The following is a 24,153-nucleotide window of genomic DNA, read 5'->3' on the forward strand; positions in this document are numbered from 1 at the left end:
TCAAAGAAACAGTATCAGCAGATCTCTTTACACGGAATTTGCAACATAGGAAAAAGACACTGCAAACTTACTTCCTAAGTATTAAATTCCAGTAACCCAGCTTTTATATAATATGTTTCTTTTTTCCTTGAAGGCATAATTTTCTTTGTTTTTCATGTTACATGAACGTCTCCAAAAAGGAAGCAAGCAGGGAGACAAGCAACCCTATGCTCTTTGAACTAAAGGTGAATGCATGAAACGTGCCCAACAACAAAACAGGAAAACCAAAATCACTGAACTTCCCAAAACCCTGGAAAAAATGGGTATAATACATCTCCTAACATTAATCACAAATCTCTTTAAAAATAAAAAAATCATTAAGAGACGCTCCACTGCCAGTGGATTCTACCCACAAGTTGCATCTTGCAGGATTAGGGTCGTACATTCTATGAACTGCATATTAATACACACGCACTTTATAAAACTATGTATTTTAGACAACTCATGTTATCCATTTGCCTGATTCCCTAATGGTACTGGTATTAATAATAATCCTACAAATACTACAGCATAGTAATATAATCCATATAAAAAACTACTAATAAGATGATACAGCTGTAAATATAAAACACACTGGAGTCCTTCCATTCACAATTATACATTACAATGCTATTTTGTCATTCAGTTTTTCTACAGCTGTGGGTGGACATGGATGACAGCTTTTAATGTTGCAAGGCTTTTCACAGTGGAAGAAAGCATTAACGGAGGCAGAAAACTTAAAAGCATCATACATGACTATAAACTGATGACATCTTGCATAATCTACAGTTTAACATACTCATACTTTTCAATGAACATGTACTAGAACTAAGGCATCATAATTATTCAAATTACTGTTTCTTGTTAATAATAGTGTCACAACAATGATTCATTTGCTGTATATGCATCCGCCCTTCAAAAAATAGGCACATATAACTTATTAAGGGTAGTTATAAGTTTGGAGCCTTAAATCTTCTTCCTCAACCATTCTCTTTAGTATTGGCTGTGCAAATTGTATGATCTCCTGGTTCCAAAATAGTTAGCACTATTTTCAAAAAACAAGTGTCCTAATAATAATCTTTACTATAGGAAAAAACAGTTTTCAGATATTTTTTTAACTTCATCCATCAGCCAAAGTAATTCTCTGTATTACAGTTGTGCAGAAATGTTTTAGTGACTATGTGTATACAAGAGATCAGGAATACTATATCTTTGCTAAATCAGCTCCTGCACTTGCCAATGAACTGCCTTTTACAGTATTACTAACTTTTCCTCTATATTAAAACAGAGTTGAAATGTGGGGAAAAAGAAGATCCTGAGTAAAACTCTGGTCCTGCATCACTTAATTTTAATGTGAGCTCTGAGAAGGCCAGTTTGTGTCTGACCACACAAACTGCATGATCAAAACCCAAGCAACAAAACAAACAAAAAGAAACCAGAAAAAAAAATCCACAAAACAACAAAAGAGAATGCCCAAACTCCCACAGCCTATTAAAAAAAAATCTTACTATAATTGTAGAAATCAAAAGAGGAAGTCACCAGCAACAAATAAAGGCTACAAAATTCCCTCGTCCTATAATGCTTTCTAGAAAATTTTCTTAGAAACAAAATATCTCAAGTTATGGACTATGATTTATTAGTCAGAAATTGGTGGAACTTCTTCTATTAAAGAAGACAGAGTGAAGACAAGGGACACAATATGCAAAACATCAGTTTGGTTTTGTCTATATGTACAAGAAAGGAACGAGTTCAGCCCTCCAGCCTGCAGAGAACTTGAACATCTACAGTGAAAACTGGAGAAATCTGTAATATGAGCCTTTACATCAGAAGGATGCGTATGACGCACACAAGAAGAAATCCTACATTAGCAGACTTTTCAATGTCTGCAGAGCTACCATCTTCATCTAACTCTCTGCCAAGAAATTAATTTTTCTTTTTCCTTCAACTATCTTTAAAGATCTTCTATGTGTCTTCAGGAAAAGTAATTCTTGTTTGTGACAAAGCTTAGTATTTTCAACACCACTTCAACTCATTAAGAAGTTGAGGTAGTAATTCAGTCTGTAACATTTTTCTTAGTGATGTGCATATCCATACACACGTTTCATCTACAGATAAATGAAAATTTATGTGTATAATTTATGTTATTAGCTGATGAGAAAACAGCTGACAGCAACATGGGAACACAATGACAAAGTTAAACAAGTTGAAAGCAATATTATAATGAGTAACAATAATAATTCAAACTTCGCACTGAAAAAAAAAAACCTGTTTCAGATGTGCTGAAAATTACTAAGTTACATCGTAATTATCTGACTTGCCCAGAAACACAGAGTTTAGTTTTCAGATGAAGGAACAAGTATTTTTTAGTTACTTTGCAAAGGTAAATCTCTGAATGGGAATCAACACAATACATCAAGCAGACTGAAACAATTAGTCCTAAAGCCAAACACTGACCACCCATTCTCTGGGTAAGGAAGATAAAAAATACAAAACAGATATGTTGGTTCCAGCTTATAAGCATCAAGACAAGCGGAAAACAGAGCACGAACAGTCACTGTTCAAAGCTCTGGTGCCAAAGAATGACGATCTATTAACAGAAAAAAACAGGCATGCCTCTTATAGAGTAAGACACATTATAACACATTATGTAAACTTTTTTTGATCATGCAAGTCACATGTTTGTAAAAAAGGATTCCTCCTTTTCCAGCCAAATGCACTGTATCTGCAGTGCAAGGTAAGCATACTTTGACCTTGCATGTGGTCAGCAAATTATCGCATGTATTCCTACAGGGATAAATTGAATCCATTTGTCAGGTGCCAATTCTGAAATAAAACAACATACAAGTACCATCCTCCTTCTACTGTTCTTCTAGCAGGCACAGCAAGATTACTCTGGGTCTGTGAAAGGCCTATGTAAGCATCCCTCTCTGGGGATTCTGTACACAAACAAGGCTGATGAAATAATCTCCACACATTATCTTTGACCCGAATCAATTTTCCAAGCTTAGTATTACATTATCAACAAGTTAGTGGCTTTGCATTTATTGTAGGGAATACAAAAAGGTTCAAGTGACTACTATTTTGCAGCCTGAATTCTGAATGTGTTTCATTAACATGACATACTGCAAAGGTCTTATGCACATTATTTCCCAACTCAGGGCTGCAACTTCAGTTCAACTTCTTTTTCTGCAAGTAACTTGTACCACAGCACTGATAAAAATTTCTAAAGTTTAAATAACCATAGATCAGGATGTAAACACAAATACTGTTTCAGATCTTAGCTCTGCCTTTGACATTTGTTGAACTTACTGTCATTTGACAATATTTGTGTCTCATATTTTCTCCTTTTCTCCTATAGAATGAACAGAGGGAAAAAAAAGGAAACAGGCTGGCCAGCTAGGCTATTACAAAAGGGAAACAAAAATTCCTTTAAAAGCTACCCGCAAAGTGAATGGAAAAAACCTTATCACTCTAGTCAATTTCAATAGTTTTGATAAAAAAAGTGATAAAAGTGAAATTTATCATGTTAAGCTTTTTTTTCTTTTGCTCTTTCTTGTTCTTGCACCAATAATTAAATAAGTACAAAAATGCCAAGGCACTCGAGATAACGAGTTTTGCTTCCTCTTGTATCTTAATGACATCAAGCGAATCTGAAAGGTTTAAGAATTTTTATTTGTAGCATACAACTACAAAATAAAAGTAATTTGAACAAATTAAAACTCATTTTTTAGAATAGCGATGATAAAAAAGTGCTGGACTGACAGTCTTAAGTCTTCTGTTAAGCATGGGGCTCAATACTGCAAGCTTCCTCACTCCACTAATGTCTCAGTTACATTCGATACAAAAAATTCTGTGTTTAGGTACTAAATATCTTTCTACATTTAGAGAATCTGATCTTTTCCCACTGCAACTGCTGGCTGTGTCAACAGTTTTGTAACACAGATGTACTGGGCCGGGGGGAGGGAAAATCTTAACAAGACTGACGTTACGAAGTTGAGGATACCCATAACCACAATCTGTGGCAACTCATGGGCTCTCTTAATCTGACCTCAGCGAGTGATCCATACATTATATTATTCTTCTAGAAGCAGTAAGAGCTGGCAATGCAAAATTGGTTTGTTGTATTTAATCTTATATCAGTGCATAGCATGTTTATCTTCTGTAGCATTACTTTGACTTTATAAACTAAAATAAGCAGATTTAGTTCTGCCTCACTGCTTTATCTTCCCAGTATTGGTTAGATCCATTTAGTATTAAAAATCAAGACTTTCTGAACTCTAACAAGACATTCAGAACAAGAAAACCCATAGAAAGTTTAAAATGTTAGCAAAAATACAAAGAAAACAGGAAGAGTTCAACTCAAAGCTGAATTTTTAACAGATATCAAGCAGTTTAAACCCCCCATATGCATATTTTGCTTTAAAAATATCCACATAAGCATTCTCATATCATGAAGCAGTCTTTCTGAGTTTAAACAATTCACTGAAATACAGGCTACCCATGTACCATTGTGGTAACACATGAGATGATAAAAACTAAGGAAATGCAAACTGCATAAAATTAAACACTATTCTAGAGGCATAAATGGTAAAGGGACAGTCCTAACAATAAAAGGATTTTTTTAAAAAAAACAACACACACTGAACTAATTTTGAGTGCCCCTTCAATCAAGTAATTCTCACCAACCAGGCAGAGCAAACCTAGCATTAGTTTTTTTAATAGGCCACATTGATGCAGTTACTACAGCTGCACAGTAAATAAATTTTTATGTATTTGTTTTTCAGATATGATATAAGTCGTCAATAAAACTCACAAGGGCTCTTCTTAGATACAAATGAATGTTATAAAAACCTCAGGCACCAAAGGTAATTGTTTCATATTTCACTATGATATATGGAGTTCTAAAGCACACTCACTGAAAATTACTATTAAAAGTTTCTCTCACATACACAAAAGACTAAACAGAAATGTCTTCAATTTGAAATGAATTATAAAAAAGGAGAAAAAAAAAAAAGACTGGCAGGTAAAACTGCAACTATGAACAAATACTTCAATATTAAACCCAGAAAATAAAAAGTGATAATAAAGGAATTCTTATTCTTGGATTGATAGGTCATTAGTGGAATCCAATGGCCTTTATCAGTTCCCTTACAGTGTAGAAGAATAACTTTTGTCACAGAGGACATTATCAACTTCAGATGCAACCTCATTACTAGGTTTAGTCAAAGGCAATTTCAGATATGCCCACATGAAAGTTTTATAGGGGGGTTTTGAGACAGATGTTCTCCTCCCTCCCCGCCACCCAACTACTTCATTACTCCTGTTACATGAAAGCCTCACAGCAATGATTATACAAATTGGAAAAAAAAAAAGCCACCTCTGAATCTCTAGGTATTAGAATCACACTTCTACCAGATAAAAGTCACATGCAAACAACCATTTGATTTTTTTGGTTGATGGTGATCCTTCAACTTAAGGCGTCTCTGGAAAGAAGGAAATGACAATCTGGAACACAGACATCTTAGTCTTATTTCTTTTCTATGAAAAAAAAGTCAAGTTTAAAGTACATAGTTTAACAGCATAGCAGAATTACACATTCCTCAAAAAATGTATTCATATAATAAAACATTTCTAGTGAAACTACTTGGCTAAACTAGTTTCTAATGCTCTACTTAAAAGACAAAAAAAGAAGTGTATGAGTGTAAAGGAAACTATTTGACAGTATAACAGACAGGCTTCCATTATAAGACTATGCCTTTTTGTTTTGGCACCAGCAGTATGAGACATTTGGTAAGAGAGGAAAAAAAATTATCTTCTGAGACCAATAATAAATTCCTCAGACACAAAGCCACACACACCTGTTGCCATGTGGCTTTTTGCAAAAGCCACACTGCTTGTTGGGCACCCAAACATATTTGCTTTCACTAGCAGAGGTATGTTCCAAGCCTTCCCGTTTAACAGTTGAAATGTTATCTGGAATGAACAATGGAGGTTCATCAAGTGAAAGACTTTTGCTACTTCTTCTCTGGCGAGGTTGGAGATTCTTATCAATTCTTTTTGACTTGTTTTTCTCTTTATCATCCTCCTTCGGATGTTCTACAATAGAGGGATCTTTTGTCTCTGCCTCTTCCTTTGTGGAGCTATTTGTTTTTAGCACAGTTGCAAGCTGGTGTTTCTGACCCTGGACTTGCTTCTGACCAAGATTTGAAACATGCCCTGATAATGGATGCATGGAGTGGTGGGTGTCTTTAGAACAGCTTTGATGAGTAGGAGATTTCTCACTTGCTCTTTGAATTGATGACTTCTGTACCTGCCCAGAAGCCTGGACTCGGGGTATTTTCTTCAGCATTGTATTGGTCTGCTTTTTTACGGTCACCCCTGAAACACAGCTCTTTGATTTCAAACCCAGATCAGATTGTTTCTTCCTAATTTTAACTGGGTTATTTGGATGCTGATGACTCTCTTGCTCATCTGCATTCCGCTTCAGACTTGCTGAAGATGGACTGTGAAGACCCGAAACAGTAAGGCCACCTCTTGTTCTTGAACGCGTTATTTCTTGTTGCGCTGTACCTGATTTTTGTCGAGTACCTGCAGTCAGATTTTGCTTATTCTGTATTACAGATTTACTATGCCGGGGCCTAACATTCTTTTCACATTTTGATGAAATGCTAATTTGTTTATCATCATCCTGAAATTTTGATGCCTCAGGACCTTCTACTTTAGTACTGCTGATCTGCTGCTGATCATTTTGGCTTGTTTGGTCAAGAACAGTGCTATCTAAAATGTTATTTCCTGGGTCAGCAGAAGTAAACTCTTCACTTTTCAAGTCTTTATTATCAAACTCTGTACTGTCCAATAGTTTCGCAGATGACGTTACAGTTTTCTCCACTCCCTTGTCGTCATCTACAGGTTCTGTTACACATGCCTTTACTGACAATGTATTTTCACCAGGAACTTCCACATTGTGGGAACCTAAAGTAGAATCAACCCCCTCTTCTACAGAGCTGGACAAACTTGAAAAGGTCTCACAAATTTCACTTGGATTCACGCAAACACTAGATGGATCATTAGCTTTTCCAGTTACCCCACTTTGATCATGCCCTTCTGTTTTCTTCTCCGATTCCACTGTTTTATTTTCAGTCTTTTCTTCTGAAGAGGTTTCAGAGCCCACTGAATCAAGCACATCATTTGCTTCATTTTTAACTGCAGTAACTTCAGGATCTGCAGATACTGAACAAACTGGCTCAACGTTCCCAGAGTCAGTCTTTGTTGCAACCTCTGTTATTTCCTTTGTTTCTCCAGGAGAAGGAGAACAGGTTCCTGCTAAATTAGCACAACTTAACTCTTGGGATGTTTCCTTAACTTTTGCCTGCTCAAGGGTTTCAGACTTTATTTCATTCACCTCTTTGGGACCAGGAAGACATTTTGTATTACTTTGGGATGCTGTTACTGCTGCTGCTGTCCCTTCTGTCTGTCCTAATCGTCTTGTACTACGCCTAACTTCTTTAGGCTGTTCTATTTTCAAGGGTGTAGCAACATCTGTCTCTTTAGCTGGACTTCTCTCTTGTTTCTGTCCAGTTTTTGGAGCAGATCCACTTTTTACAGATGATTTCTTGGTAGTAACAAGAGGTGCAACATTTGAACGCTTGGCTAGCGTGCTCTGTCGCAAACTCCGTACTGGTTCTAGGAAGGGAAAAAGAAAATGTCTTAGGTATACTGTGTCCTCCTCTTTGCAAACACAAGACTTGCCTAGAATAGAACTGATTTAGCTTACTGGACACAAAGAGAACTTAAAAATTAGTTGTTTACTAAACTTAAAAATAAAGCAAAAAAGCAAAAACAAAAAGCCCAACTCTCTACTTTAAAAAGTTATAAATTACTTGCATTTCAATTTTACACTGCCACAGTTTGGATGTAAAATCTCATTATTCTAATGGTTATGAAAGTTCTGAAGAGTATATATAAAACAGAAGTGATGATAAAAAGACAATCAAAACCCACTCTACTTTTCTACCACTCAACTTCTTCTACCTCAAGTAAAAATTGCACAAGTAAGTTATATTGAGATTAGAAGTATAGCTGTGAAGTTACAAAGCTTTCAGAGAACACAATAATATGAATCTGAGATGTAGTCACATTCTCACTTGATGACATCTCTTACATTTTCTAAACACGAAACCATTCCAGTTCCTTTTTAAAAAGCATATTCACCAGCTTTGTACCAGGCTCTTATTTAAATTCTGACTTCACTATTAAGTAATTTTATCTTTTTAACTTAGCCTACTTTATAGGGGGAAAAAGCAGAGCTGTCAATAACTCCACCAGTTCAACAAGTTAGAAAAACCCAACCATAATCAATTACCTACCACACAGAATTTAACTATTTGATTAAAATACTTATTAAGCATATTGAGATATTTTGATGAAAGACTTTATGACTGCAATTAGTATAACCTAATTTAAAATAAAAAGAATATACACAAATAAAAATAAATAGAATTAAAATTTTAATCAGAAATAAAAAACCATGCTAACCTAATATTCCAATTCTGTTTGCAAATACAACATGCTTTTGTTGGTGAAGAACAACAGTGCTATATCTGATGCAGGTAAAAGGATCAAAATCTCAAAAATGAGTTTAAGGACCACAGGCCATGAGGAAGACATCAAATATTTAACAAAGAGGAATTCAAATTGATTTGTACTCTATGGATGCCAACTTCTAGATCCAGTTTATAAAAAAGGAAGTGTCTATACTTGAATTCACACAACCAAATAGCAAAGCTTTACTTTTAAGTTTATAAATGTTCGGGATGTGGGATTATAAAAATTCAGTTGACTTCAAATGTGCAAAACCACATAACCTGTTGAATGATCACCTTGTGCCATTAAACGTGGTGATTTTCTTGGTGATGTGACTGATGTTTCTTCAGAACGGCTCCTCAAATTCCTGTTAGGTAAAACAAGCTCATCTTCATCAATGGTGTCGTTACCGCTCTCTTTAACTCCTTCTTCATCCATAATATCATCAAGACCAATAACTGGAAAAAACAAACAAACAAGAAAGAGCCTAAAACTTAAAATGATCAAAAAATGTTGCAGATGTAATGCTGAGCAAGACAAGGGAAGAGACTGGGAAAAATAAATAAATTGGCCATCTAAAAACAAACAAAAGGGGGGAAAAAAAATGAAGAAAGGCAAGACAGAAAATTCCCATGTGAGGCAGTTTCAGTGTAGAAGAAGCTATCACCCAAAGCTTAAAACTTCTGTAGATAGTCCTTATAGCTTTTTGGTGGACTCACATTTTTATTGTTTTTTTGCCACAGGAAGGTCCCCAGTCTTAGAGGATCAGCTGTCCCTCACTGTCCCTTCCCACCTAAGAAAAAGTGAAGAAAGGTAAACAGCAGAAAGAGCTGATCCAGAAGCGCAAAGAGTTTAAAATCACAGTTTTCTCATAGGATACAATTTTAAAACTCTAAGTCCCACCCGCATCACACATCTGCATCTGCAACCCCTTTTTGGAAGAGCATTGAGTGCAGCAGCATGCACTAGTCTCCCAGAAGAGTCAGAGAACATTGTCTTTGTTGAATTCCTATCCTCCACTAACCTGAGAAGGATCCCAGAGGTTGCTTCTGAAAATAGGTTTCCTAAGAGGCAGTCAGGCCACTGTACCAGCCATTCTCCTCACTTTCTCTAAGTTTGGTTCTGCAATGGTAGCCTCTCCTATCCCAAAGATCCTATGTGTGATTAATGAATCCTGGTCCCTGTGGGATGCGAAATTTGTGAGATCAAGCCAAACACCCAAGTGATTTTACAAAACATGTAGGAGGGTCTGACAAATATAACAGACTCCAAACAACCAAGTATGCCTATTTTTCACTATCACGCACCTACCTAGAAGCATTTTTAAGATAAACTAACTCACATGACAGAAGATATCTAAAAAATTCTAACAATTGCTTACTTAAAACTGATTTAAATTAATAAATTTATCTTAGAAATCAAAATAAGCAAGAAGTTAATAGAAATTAAAAATTGTTAGAATTTTTAGACTGTCTCAGAAAATGTGTCAATTCCTGCTCCTTTTCAAGTCTGATGTTACTGCAACTTAAAAAAATAAAACTCTTGTGAGGGCACTATAATAATGAGCATACTTTTAAAATAACAAAATTTGGAAGTTGTAAAATACTGCTAAAGCCAATCAGTGATGAATAATCAAGTCTATCAAGACTGTAAATTCAACCCACAATCACCTACCATGAAGAATTTAAAAAAAAAAACAAACAAACAACAAACCAAAAACAAACAACCTGTTAATTTTGAAGTTCAAATATTAGAAAGATTTTAAACAGCCTCTTAAGGAAGGCTGACCTTGGCATCAGGTAATCATCACTCTGGACCTCCGTAATTAGATGGCTGTCAGGAGCTGAAAGCTAGAGCTACTTAAGCTTACAATTTATTGTTACTCATTTTATTTTAACCATAATTTCTAGTTACTGCATTATATACATCAGTTTACAGGAAAAGTATGTTTCTGGGCATAACTGGCAGCTTTTGCTTTCCAATCCACAGAGCCACCTTTACGCATGTGCATGTGTACATTTATACACAAATATCACACACAAGCTGCAGAGGACTGATAATGCTGGTCTTACTCCACGCATCCGAATGCTCCTTAATCACTTAATTGCTATAAGCTGCATACTGCGAAAAAGGACACACTGGCAAAAAGATGACATTGTAACTGCCCCGTTAGACTTTATTTTCCCCTAAATATCTAATACTGGCCATTGTCAAAGATGGAAAACTGAACGAGAGGGACCCTCACCCTAACTCCACCTGCCCACTCCTGTGTTCTCAAAGACGATGTCCTCCCAACAGCTCTGCAATTTGGTATTAGCGTTCTCAATAGTGTTCCCACAAAACGTGAAACTGGTATTCAGGAACAGACTGTGACAAAAGGAGACTCCTTTCAGATCCTCTTCTGTTTCGTCAGTATAGAACTAAACTACTAAACTACTGAAGACAACGTGACAAATAAAAACCACTCGGACAACTTCTGAAAAAGCTCTGGAGCAGATTTCAGGGCTGCCATTAAAGCCTGAGCTTTTACAATGTTCTTGCTCAAGTTATTGAATTTACACATCCTCCTTTATTAATAACAAAAGGGACACATTCAGTCTACTATTGACAGTTCGAAATATTAGAATTAAAGTATTTTCATACTTACAAGACTCTGTGCTGTAGCTTTAATTTTACAGAGGAATGTGAAGCACAGAATCTTGCTAATTTCAAACCACCTGAGCTATAACTCGGCTAGTACAGCCCCATGAGGCCCCCGGATGAGGAGCATTCGACACAGACCCTGCTGGGAAGAGAAAAAGTGACAGAGAATAGTAACAGATACAGAGGAGACTAGGAAATCAAGTTATGAAAGGAAAGTAGAGGTAGAGAAACAGCACTGGGAAAACTAAACCAGCAAAAGCAAAACCAGACAGAAATAAAAAGAAAGAGGTATAGGTGATCTTAGTAATAAATATCTAAAGATTATCTCAGTAATATAGAAATTAAGACAGAACGGTAAAAGATAGAAGAAAGGAAAAAATAAAGAAAAAACATATCTGAATAGAGAAGTTGTACACCAGCGTACAACTGAACAAGCTGCAAATAAGGAAAATATGAATCACGTTGAGCATATTCATATTGGAAGAGGCACCACTGGCCTTCAACTTAGTATTTTGAGTCTCTCCATTACTTGTAAAAGTATTTAAACTTCCAAACTACTGTGCTGTGCTGACTCATTTTTATATACATTATACAATAATAGAATAACATACAGTAAAAACAGTTTACTTCCAAAGTTAAAGTAAATTTTTCCATGTATTAAAACAAAAGCGTAATTTTTCTAATTCTTCAGCAATGTAAAATTGAAGAAAATGAGCCTTATTTGCTGGGTAAGAGGATGGAAGGAGAAGAAAATACCCCTAAAAACATTATCAAAATCTTTGAAATTTACAGATCTTTATTAACATAAGTCTTCCCTTGATTACCTTCAGCCAGAATTAGACAGAAATATTCAAGTTTCTGACACATTGGTCAAGGTAAATCTCGAGTGTAGAAATGAATTTATCTTCTGTAGATGCTAGCCCTGGAACAGAACTCCACTGTTGTTGCTGCTTTGCACTGTTGTAAATGCTACATCCACCTGAATCATGCTAACAGCAGGACTGAGCAAGTCCCTGGTGGATTCCGTATTTTAATTCTACAAGCATCACAAATTATATGGAAATGGTTGAATGTTTAAAATTTCTACTGTTACATGCAGATATAACATAAAAACATTATGCTTCAATGAAAAGAACAGTTACTGCTTTAGACTGTTACTAACACATGTCTAGGTAAGCCTTAAAAAGAGCTAATAAACTCTAGTAAAGCAATGAAACATATATATTGATACTGAAAAAATATCACAAAGTCTCAAGACTGTAAACAAAGATGGTATATTTTATATGAAAACCTTTTTCCTATTGAAATTTGTGATGCATATGTTCAACAGAATTAAAAAATGCTCTTTGTTAGAAAAAAATATATTTTCAAGAGAAATGAGGTCATTGATGATATAACTTACATAAGAAAACACCAAATTCCAACTGGTTTACGAAGCCTGTAACCTGTTTAACTGAGAATTTGCCTGCGAGTATCTTGTACTGACTGCCCAGTGCAAGAAAAGAATCACAGTATGTACCACATGAAATACTAACTAAACATTTACTTCCATTCTCCATTAATGTCTAAGTCATAAAGAGTGATTTTCCAGTCTTTAGAATTAAAACCTACCAAAATCAATTAGGATTAATAAACTTTATACAGCATGTATCTTGACAGAGGACTGAATCCCCAATTTAAAAAAAAGATGGAATTGCATCACAGGGCTACATATTTACGGTTCTTTAGCCACAGAAGCCTGGTACTTTGGAAATATAGAGTAGTAAAGCACAAATTCCAAGAACAAAGTAAAAACACAGCACCAAACCAAGCACTTTAAATCAAATTAAGTTACTTTATTAAGAAGAGAGCCTTTAGATGAGCTCTATGATTTGTAAATACATAAACTGCCCTGCAAACCCTATTACAGATCCAACCTCTCTCCTTCCATAAAAATCCATAAAACTGATCCAAAGGAATAAATAACTAAAGTCTTCAGAAGGACCTAAAATGGGGAAAACTGGTAGTTTGTTGCCTACAAACAGAAAAGCATGCAAAATAAACATTCTCCAAGTTGTTAATATAATACCAATACAGTAAATTTAAATTTTACACAGGAAAGTTACTACCTTGGTCACAAGGCACTGTGCAACTGTTCACATGGACAGCTTGGAGGAAGGAAGGCATAAAGAGGTAAGAAAACTGAGAGAAACAACTGTAGACCCCATTTTGGGTTACAATCTGAAGGTTACATTCAAAACTACTTCATATGCAGGAGGAAAAATACACATACATTTGGCTTTAATGAAAAGAGCCTGAAACTGCTAACACAGCCAGACAGGACACTAGGTAAAGAAAAGAAGTATTTGTAGACAGAACAATTGGTTTGGCTCCAAAGATTCAGTAGGTGATCATGGTTTTAGCAGACGTAATGCTGCTTTCAACAGTACTCATGAGAACACAGGCTAAAACTAGAAAGAACAGACTGCACTTGGGGGAAACACTTTCTCAGCAGCAGTCCAGGGGGACAGGAAAAAAGGCGCAATTACAAAGATGTCCCCAACAGTCTTTGTACACTCTTATAGCATCAGTCTTCCTCATAATTTATGAGAAATACCTGATTTGATAAACTAAATTGGTTAAAAGTTTGATTTTATTATTATAACATCCAGAAATGCCTCCAGATGATATGCAATTCAAATTCCATTTCCTCTGTTACATGTATAATAAATCAAACTGTCCCAGTAAATGACACCCTGAAAAGCTACAGAATTCATGATAGCTGAGAAATACCGATTTAGGACAGATGCTCGTTATTTAGTTCACTGGCATGTGACCAGTCTGATCTGCTACACTCACAAGCTTATAAAATTAGTGGGTAAGCTTCCTGTATGTCTTCCAGCAAGAAGTAACAGAACAAACCAGAAAACCTATCACTAGGGTACCATCCAAAGTTGAAAAAAGGTGTTGCTCTCAAGAGTTATGTCATATCCTAAACTTCAGTTTCTACTTCTGATCAAGGAATTTTTCAGAAAGGGGGGAAAAAAGAAAGCAACCCCAAAACCACACGTCCACACCCACCCCCACCACCCAAACATTAAAGATGCCCAAGAGCTGTTCTACATAATCTACCCTCCTGTGTTGGTCATTCAGTTCTTGGAAGAACAGCCATCTGACCACACTGATGAACAGAAGCACAGAGACATCTAAAACATGATATGGGACACTTCTGATTGTTTCAAGAACTTGGATTTCATTTAATTCTCAAAAGCCTCATTTTGTCAAATTCTGTCCTTTAACTAGCAAAGAGAGCAGTTATATCAACTTCTACTACTGACACTACATCTTTCTGCTAATACCTACTTCAGGATAGTAAATGGCCTCCATTACTGCTAAGTTCCTATGAGCTGCAGTAAATAATAAGATCTGTGAATAGCTTGTACCTTGATTCACTGAAATAACAGAAAACTTCCTAACTGTGCTACAAGAGCAGCAATCTGCTCAGTCTAACCCCACAAAACCAGCAACCCAACTACATCTTTACAGTTTAGCAGTCACTCTACAAACACATCCTAAAAGTATTTCAGCACAGCATCTGTTACTTTGACCCATACCCTTTCCAGCTTGTGAGAGCATCATAAAGAGTTACTTTTACCTCTGCTCAAAGCCATTACCAGGATCACCTGGAAAGAATCTTCTTGTCTTCTCCAAACATGTAACTGTTCAATCAAAGCTGAACAAGACAACCCTGTTCTACCACACAGTGGCAATTACAGAGCAAGTTCACCAAATAGACAAAGACCAATAATGTCATCTAACTGAAGAAACCATTTAGAACCAGCACAAACTGGATTCAGGCCAAGACATGAACATGAGACTGCTTTACTGGTACTGACACAGTTCTTCCTATCAATAGATAGGCAACAGACATCCATTCTCATGCTCCTTGCTATTTGCATACACCAGTACTGCTGACTATGAGATGCTCAGCACAGGAAAGACATGGGCCTGTTGGAGCAGGTCCAGAGGAGGGCCACAAAAACGGTCAGAGGGATGGAAGACCCCTCCTATGGAGAATGGCTGAGACAGTTGGGGTTGTTCAGCCTGGAGAAGAGAAGGCTGCAGGGAGACCTTACTGCAGCCTGTCAGTACTTAAAGGGAGCTTATAAGAAAGATGGGGACAGACTTTTTAGTAGGGTCTACAGTGATAGGACAAGGGATAATGGTTTTAAACTAAAACAGGGCAGATTTAGACTAGATATAAGGAAGACTTTTTTTTTATGATGAGGGTGGTGAAACACTAGAACAGGTTGCCCAGAGAGGTTGTAGATGCCCCATCCCTGGAAACATTCAAGGTCAGGTTGGATGGGGCTGTGAGCAACCTGACTGAGTTGAAGATGTCCCTGCTCATTGCAGGGGGGTTGGACTAGGTGACCTTTAAAGGTCCCTTCCAACCCAAACCATTCTATGGTTCTATGATTCTATGCTACCGCCCTCCAAGAGAAGCATTTATAATCCAACTTACAAAACTTGCATTTTCTGGGTAGATGCCTCTAACAAGCAGTGATTGGAAATTAAACTTGAACGCACAAAAATCTATGTGTTTGTGTCTTAGAGACAAGTACTTGAACTGTTTAAAGGACATACAACCAATTGCTACCAGTCCATCAAATACAGTCAGGTGAGTGGTAATTCACCATAAAGAGCTTGGTATTAACAAAAAGCTTAGTTCACAGTGAATGATGTGCAATATAAATCCTAAAGCTGAGCAAGACAGAAACAACGTTGATGAGTAATATCTTTGGATTAGGCCTGTAAATAACACCCAACAAAAACTAATGTCAATGCAGCAATAAGAAAAAGAGCAGAAAACAAACCCATACTCAAAACCAACTTAAGAGCAAGAGAGAAGGGGTTCTTAGACAAAAAGACCTGATCTCCACAGTAAAGCAGAGAAAATTGTTGTCACGATCTGGAGAAATTTGGTATGTGGGTAAGCAGGCCTGAAACAAGCCTTTCTCAAAGCCTCTGCAACTCACACATACTCATGTTCACATAAGAAATTTCATACTTAGAACATGGTACAAGTTCTTTGGGTTGAAGGCATGTAAAGATAGTATCTTGTTTTGTGCACAGGTTTACAAATACTCTTGAACTCTGCTCAAACCAGGCTTTCAAAGAAGTATTCGGTATTCAAAGAACTGAGCCATGCTTTCTGCTCCTCCATTCTATCTTTGAGACCTAACACCATTGTAACCAAATCACCTCCTCAGTCCAACCATTTTTACCTTTACTTCTTCAGTTTGCTCACAGCAATCAAACAAGCCATAGCATGAGACCTTCACCACTTTAAAAACTGGACAGAACAGAGTATGTTCCAGTTATTCATGGAGCAGCAACCATGACAAATCTGTCCTTTGCTGGCCCTCTGAACTAACCTCCATGAGCATTTTGCTCCTTTTCTGAAACTGTTCCATGGTCTAGGCATGGGTTATGCAAAATACCTTTTGAAGGTCTAAAATAAATTGTAGTAAATAAATTCGTGCCTCTGGAAAAAAATAACTCTTCAGGAATTAAATCAAGAGCATAAGACACGACCATCTACCATTTCAGTATTTCCTAGGTCTCGCGTTGCTTAACATAAACAACAAGTGTACCTAAACCTAGTAAAACTTTACTGAAAATACATTCTTCTAGGTACACTTCTAACCCTAGTGAAAGGTTAAGAGAAGAGCCAACAACCAACCATTCTGTTAGTATACTGCTTAATGCACTACGGAATAAATTCATAGTGAGATCCTACACAGGGGGGAAAAAAAGAACTGGAAGGGTCAGAATACAGCAAACTACCATTTGTATGACACACCAATGGTGGTTTAGCTCTAAGGATGTAAGTAAGGCAAGTTTTCTGGGGAGGGTTATGCTTTTTTCTTTTTGTTTAGACAAACTGACATTGGTATAGAGATGAGCTTTCAATGCATTTTACTGTCTGGAAAAAACAGCCTTTGTATGGGTAATTCTTACCAAGGGTACTATCATCTTGCATGACTGCATTCTTACCAGCAGACTATGTAAGTTGTGTTATATCACCAACAGTCTCGGACAAATCAAAGAAATCATGAGCTATACGAATACTCGAGGAAGACAGACAACCAAAGAAACTTTGCTTCAAACTGATAATCGTTCTCAACTAAAAAAACCTGTAAATACATACTGTGGTCCTACCGTCTCAGAACAAGGACAGTTCTTACCAAGACTACAAAGAACAAGCAACAGCAGAACACTTCATGTCCTTTTGGATACCTACTACGTTAATTCCAAATTGCATGTTTTAATTTACCTACTGAAATGTGGCTCTGCTCTTGCTTTCAGATAAAAAAAAAAAAAACATTAAATTCATGAAGTCAGCATAAATCAAATCAGTTTTGATTCCCTTAGTCTACAGACAGCCTGAAATAGTAGCCCCCAAGTAAATGAGCTAGCTTACTTATTTCAATGGACAGCAACCTTAAAAATCAATTGTGATTATTTAAGTATCAATAGTATTAATTATTGCACTGCTGATCACTTTTAGGAGAAATATGTGCCAAAAAGCCCCCAAAAGTCTCCCCATAATTTCCAAAATATGAGTTAAATTAAGAATTTTAAATGCAGTATAGGTTTACTGGAGGATGCAGACAATGCAGTATGTAACAAGAATCTGCATCACTGTTTTACTGGAAGGAAATAAAAAATTTAGAGGAGGAGTTTGGTTTAGTTGTGTACACTGTACAGTCTTATGCACATTAAGAGTGATACAATTTTGTTTGGTGGGTTACAGACAAAAACATATAAAGATACAGACTACAGCAAGAATAAACAAAAACATTAAGGATGGCCTCAAATAATGTTATACTAAAGCAGTAAAAAGATAAAATATCTTGTTTTGGCTTTGCAGTTCACTCTTTCGTTGCCTCAGTCAATACCATCTTTGATTTATGGTTTTCCATGTTGTAACACTACTTAATTTAGTGAAGGTGAGAATTTAGTGAAGGTGAGAATTTAGTCTGCTGGTAGAAACAAATCACATATTATATCAGGGAATTACCAAGATTTTCAGAAATGGTTCATAAAGTTACTAGAAAAAAAAAATTAAATGTTTATATAATCAGTTACCTGCATGCTGTAGATTACTACAACACTTCTCAGTAATGAACCTAAAAAAAATTTTTTTTAAACTTCCAAATAGAAAAAAATATTAAGCATAGAGTATATTTTTGTCTCTTACACCAAACTCAGTGTAATTATTCCAACTATACATCAATATAAATAATTTTAGGGACTAGATCACCCTTTTTTCTTTTTGATCTTCCAATACTCCACAACTCCTAAGATTATTTTTATTTAAAAATTTGCTCTAAATTGCTTCCAAATCAGGTATTTCCAAACAGTAAAAAGAATTGTTTTATCATTCCAGGGTTTTGTTTGAAATCAACCAAAGCAAAACACCCAGAATCCAGTACCAGCCCAGTACCAGAAGGCCTAGAGCTAACAGAATAACCCTGAGGTCAGAGCAGTAATTTGTACAACTCTCATGGTCCTACTGCTAATCCAGAATTATTACATTTTTTGAAGACAACTAGCAACTTCACTGATCAGGCACAGTACTTGCACTAAACAAATCACGACTTTAAGTGGGAATAATTTACAGGTACTCAAGACAAAGCCTAAATTACTTCTGATCCAGATTAGAAGCCTTCCTCTATTGTTATGCGACGAAGTTAAAAAGAACCGCACATGGTTTACATGCCAGGCATGTAAGCAGCGCAACAAAAAAGGGCAGGAAGGAGACAGAAATCCAAAATTATTATTTCTACATTATGAAAAAGGGTTGGTACTGGAGTATAACTGTATTTTAAATTGTAATCTTAAAAAATTGTAACATTTACCTGTTGAACAAGGCATCTGGAAATTGGGATCATTGCTATCCAAAACAGGCAAACAGAACTGGGCACTTGCAGATCCTAGCATAGGATCCTTATCGCTGAGCATGTTCTTCAGCGAATCCTCTAAGACATTTTGACTTGCACTAAAATCCTCACAGACTTCATTCTCCAGGTTGGATCCTAGAAATAGGGCATCATCTAAGTGTTCAGTAGGAATTAAATGGTTAAATGTATCAACTATATCCATGAAGACTCCTGTGTGTCTTTCAGCCCTATAGAAAGACAAGAAAAATACCATAAGAAAATAAGCTACAAATTGTAAAACACCTAAGAAACCAGCAAATTGTTTTGGCTGTTGTCTTTTATAAAGAATACTTAAGGTATTTTAGAATTGTAACCAAAAGAAAAAAAAAAAAAAAATCTGCCTATGGCCTAGTATGGCCCACTGCATATCTAAAAATCAATTCTCTAACTGATTATTTTTAAAAGAAATCCCATTCTAAATTTATATTAACTCCGCTATCAGCATCAGAGTGCTGCCACTTCTACAGTGTGTATAACAAGGGTTAACTAAAACACCTGCTTTCTAAAGTTTGTTTAAACCTTAACCAACCCAAGGGGGTGGGACACCACAGAGGGGGAAATCAAGAACAAGCGAACCTGGTTAGTAGCACTGTGAGCGCACATCCTTCTTTACCTTTAAATGTAAAAATGTGAGGTCAGCTTCCACTAACATCAATGGAGCTGAGAAAGCTCAGGAGCCTGCCATACTAGGCCCAGAATTGAGAAGCACTGTATTTCCGTTCGTAGAGGAACTACCAAGTACTTCATAGCAAATAACTATTTTTAAGCAGCGAGGCCTTATTTCTATTATTTCTCACCTATCATTACATTCAATAAAATTACAGAAATTTTATATGAAAATCTGACTTCAATCAAGTATATGAGAATTCTGAGCTGGCTTCAAAAGGGCCAAGAGCCTTTTAGAAACTTCAAATTTGAAGTAGTTTAGGTAAAACTTAAGGAACTGTATTCAAAGATGGCACCTACATTTTACAAGAAGGGATTCGCTATTTTCTAGATCACTTCTTCGCGATATAGCAGAAATGTAACTATTGCAGCAAAGATTCAACTAATAAGAACGTATAACTACACAACAGAATGGAAAAAAAAAAGCAAAATGTTTCTTCAGAAGTTTAGCATAAGCACATTGAAAGGGCTAAACCTTGTATCAATATACTTAGAGTGGAGAGAGATAACTATAATAAATATGGTCACGGAGGCAAGGAAAATGGAGCAGTGCAGTAGTGCCTGGCTTAATTTGGCATACAGGAAAGTCTAGGAGACCAGTTTTGGCACACACAAAGCTATTCAAGCTTTTGGAGACAGAAAAAGGACATACATTCTCTCCCACTCATCATCCCACTTCATCATCCTCCTCCCACACATTAGACAGGATTTATTTTTTTGAATGAACGCGTTAATTAAAGGAAAAGGAGAAGTGAGATTTAGAGTTTGCAGCGCTTGAATTACTTACTAGATGCCTATTCCAGAAACCTGCCACTAAATAAATCCAGTACCTACTCATGCTTACTAGAACAGTAAGTATCCTTCCTTATACACAATAATGGGACATTTCTGTTTTAGCAATCAACAGGGAAAATCCTAGCCATACACATGTAAGAGCTCTGCTACAATTTCAACCCTATTTATGCAATTTATTTAATTTCACAAATTTACAAAAACTACAGATGAGCATGAAAGTGTTTTGGTTTCGTTTGGTTTTTTAAAAACATTACAGTCTTCCTTCTCCTATAGGGCTGCTCAGAAGAAAGCAATGGTCAGTTATAGATGGCATTATTTCTTTGCAGAGCACGGCATCTTTACAGTATCTACACACTAACCGTGACAAAACAGTCTAATACACAACATCCTACTGACCAAACAGCCAGCAAGAAGGAAAGTCAGGCCAAATCAGCTGCATTTAGTAAGTAGGTAACAGTCTTACAGCAACAAGCATGTTATAATTTGAAAGCTCCCTCACCATAAAATGGATTATTTTTGTCAAGCAGTGCAGTGCACCTACATATATACCATGCCACCTAGCACCTATAGCAGTGCCCATTAATTTCACAGTTGTCAAAATAATTTCCAAATTTGGCAACAAATAAAGCAGCAAACTAACGGAGGAAGTGCTATGCTGCACTGTGTAATTTATTTTTATTATGCCATGTAGTTAGAACAATCTGGTACTATACAGGATAAACTACAAAAGCTGCAGTGGCACAAAGTAAGAAAATAATTACAAATGACCCAATTCAGTACCTTAAAACACCTTCCTGTAATGACAGTTTTTTTTTCACATTAGCATCACACGAGCACAAGAGTAACAGACACAGGATAAAACGATGGTGAACCCTGACACTAGTAAGTGCCAATGACACTGCAATAAAATACCTGTGAATTACTGTAAGAAATGTTTTGTACCCAAAATTAAAGAGTGGCAGGGGCTTTGAACACATTTACAATAATGTATCTCAAGTTTTTTTCTGGATAGGAGGGGAATATTTATATAATTGTTACTCAACAATGCTGTAACCAAAGCAGTGCTGACCACTTCATTAATTGCAGTGTTAAGTTGCAAAGCTCGAACAGAATGTTAGCTCTTGCTACAAAAATCGCTGCTGACAGAAATAACCTCTGTCTTCAGCAATGTGATGCAAAAAGAATACTTACAGTTTTGCAAGACTACCATGCAGCCATTCACAACACTAAAACCACTGCAAAGTAACTAACTGTCAAAGAAACTACACATGCAATGGCCACAGCCACCTTTAATGACTCCTAACTAGCTATTAGAGAAAATTCAAGAGGAATTTTATTTCTGGAGCATGAGTCTATGATCAAGTGTAAGTTCTATCCAAATTTTGCACCAAAAAGTCATTGTAAGGATATAAAGAAAGCGGTGTTGTGTAAAAATCCTACCACCACAAAAATCTAAGATTAAAGAATTTGTTCTACAATTTTTAAAATCACTAGAGAGGTTATCCCAGTAAAGTACATGAAATTCAAAATTTTGCTTTACCTGGTTCAAGGAATCACTGTTCAATTTTTGTGCGTAACTTAATACGGTACGAAGTTTAGAAAATTATTTCTAGCATTACTAGATTAACTATCACATGAAGTATAGAATCTGCGGGAACCACAATGAAAGATAAACTTCTTGCTAGACAGCTGATTGTTAGAAACAGTTGCTACAAAAAAAAAAAAAAAATTCTTCCCTTACAGAATGCCTAAAGTGCATTAATTTTGAACAGTTTTTTTGCATTTGAAACACTCTGAACACCAGGAAAAATAGCCAGAGGTATAGGTAAAAACACAGTTAAGTTTTTCATGGTCAATTATTTCCAAAGATAACTCTAACATCTCTGAGGAGGAGTGTATTGTTCCCCTAGAACACAGCTGTGTCCTCCACTTGAACCCTAAAGACCAGTGGCTTGGCATCACTCACAGACAAAGCGCACATACCAATCGTACTCGCATCACGCAATAATTCAGAAGTGTTTTCCCATTGGGTAGTTAATCAGGAGGAACAGAATATGAAAAGTCTCATATATTAAGAACCAGTGGGAACAGGAGCATTCACAAACGAGGCAAAGAAGCAAACGACAGAGGAGGAAGTCCCAGCCAGGTTCAGTCTGGACAGACGTGAAACTTCTCCCACCCGCTGGCTCCTAGAGCATCAGGGCATGGACTGACACTGCTACAGCGCATGGCACAGCAAGATACAGTAGTGTGGGTGCAATGAGATCTGACCACCAAGAAAAGCTAAAGGTACAGAGAGTATTGTCCACAATTCCTTAAATAAACTACATTTCTCTTATACTTTTGAGACCGATTTGTTTCAATCAGCCCACCCACTGCAACAGTAGGTACTCACAGAAGTAACCCACCAACCAAAATCTTTCATTATTAAGTGATCCATCACTAAAAACAACCCTGTTAAAGAGAAAAAGCATGTCAGTTAAACATGACTTCCAGAATTTCTCCCACATTACGTTTACCATAAAATCTCGATTGAGTACATGCTCAGTAAGTTTGCAGATGACACCAAGTTGGGCAGGAATGTTTGTCTGCTTGAGGGTAGAAAGGCTCTACAGAGTGATCTGGACAGGCTGGATCGATGGGTTGAGGCCAACTAGTTGTATGAGAGTCAACAAGGCTAAGTGCCAGGTCCTGCACTTGGGTCACAACAACCCCATGCAACGCTACAGGCTTGGGGAAGAGTGGCTGGGAAGCTGCCTGGAGGAAATGGACCTGGGGGTGTTAGTCAACAGCCAGCTGAGTATGAGCAATGGTGGCCTGATGTGGCCAAGGCGGCCAACAGCATCGTGGCTTGTGTCAGGAATAGTGTGGCCAGCAGGACTAGGGAAGCAATTGTCCCCCTGTACTTAGCACTGGTGAGGCCGCACCTCAAATACTGTGTTCAGTTTTGGGCCCCTCAATACAAGAAGGACATTGAGGTGCTGGAGCGTGTTCAGAGAAGGGCAAGGAAGCTGGTGAAGGGTCTAGAGCACAGGCCTTATGAGGAGTGGCTGAGGGAACTGGGGTTGTTTAGCCCGGAGAAAAGGAGGCTGAGGGGACACCTCATTGCCCTCTACAACTACCTGAAAGGAGGCTGTAGTGAGGTGGGTGTTGGTCTCTTCTCCCAAGTAACTAGCGACAGGATGACAGGAAATGGCCTCAAGTTATGCCAGGGAAGGTTTAGATTAGGTATTAAGAAAAATTTCTTCACCAAAAGGGTTGTCAAGCATTGGAAGAGGCTGCCCGAGGAAGTGGTTGAGTCCCCATCACTGGAGGTATTTAGAAGACGTGTAAATGTGGTGCTTAGTGGTGGACTTGGCAGTGCTAGGGTAACAGTTAGACTTAATGATCTTAAAGGTCTTTTCCAACTTAAACGATTCTATGATTCTCTTCATGCTGTCAACATAATTTTCTTTTTCAG

At 36.9% G+C, this 24,153-nt stretch overlaps 1 protein-coding gene across 7 annotated transcripts in view; it reads right to left on the reverse strand.

The window, feature by feature from the left end:
* The window catches only part of PHF3 (PHD finger protein 3), a 53,233-nt gene that overhangs the window by 22,960 nt on the left and 6,120 nt on the right, over positions 1-24,153 (reverse strand). For 2 of the 7 annotated variants that reach the window (XM_075708446.1, XM_075708445.1), the window contains exons 2-4: positions 9,321-9,394; positions 8,898-9,059; positions 5,877-7,701 (exon numbers count right to left, since the gene is read on the reverse strand). In XM_075708446.1, coding sequence (XP_075564561.1) covers positions 5,877-7,701; positions 8,898-9,039 — 1,967 coding nt within the window. In that variant the 5' untranslated portion in view covers positions 9,040-9,059; positions 9,321-9,394. Of the gene's footprint in view, positions 1-5,876; positions 7,702-8,897; positions 9,060-9,320; positions 9,395-9,625; positions 9,783-10,328; positions 10,345-19,151; positions 19,421-24,153 lie in introns of those variants that run through there. The other 5 variants (XM_075708441.1, XM_075708442.1, XM_075708444.1 and 2 more) reach the window with 5 other exon arrangements.

The sequence above is a fragment of the Pelecanus crispus genome, chromosome 3, assembly GCF_030463565.1.
Source record: "Pelecanus crispus isolate bPelCri1 chromosome 3, bPelCri1.pri, whole genome shotgun sequence".
In the NCBI taxonomy this organism is placed as follows: domain Eukaryota; kingdom Metazoa; phylum Chordata; class Aves; order Pelecaniformes; family Pelecanidae; genus Pelecanus; species Pelecanus crispus.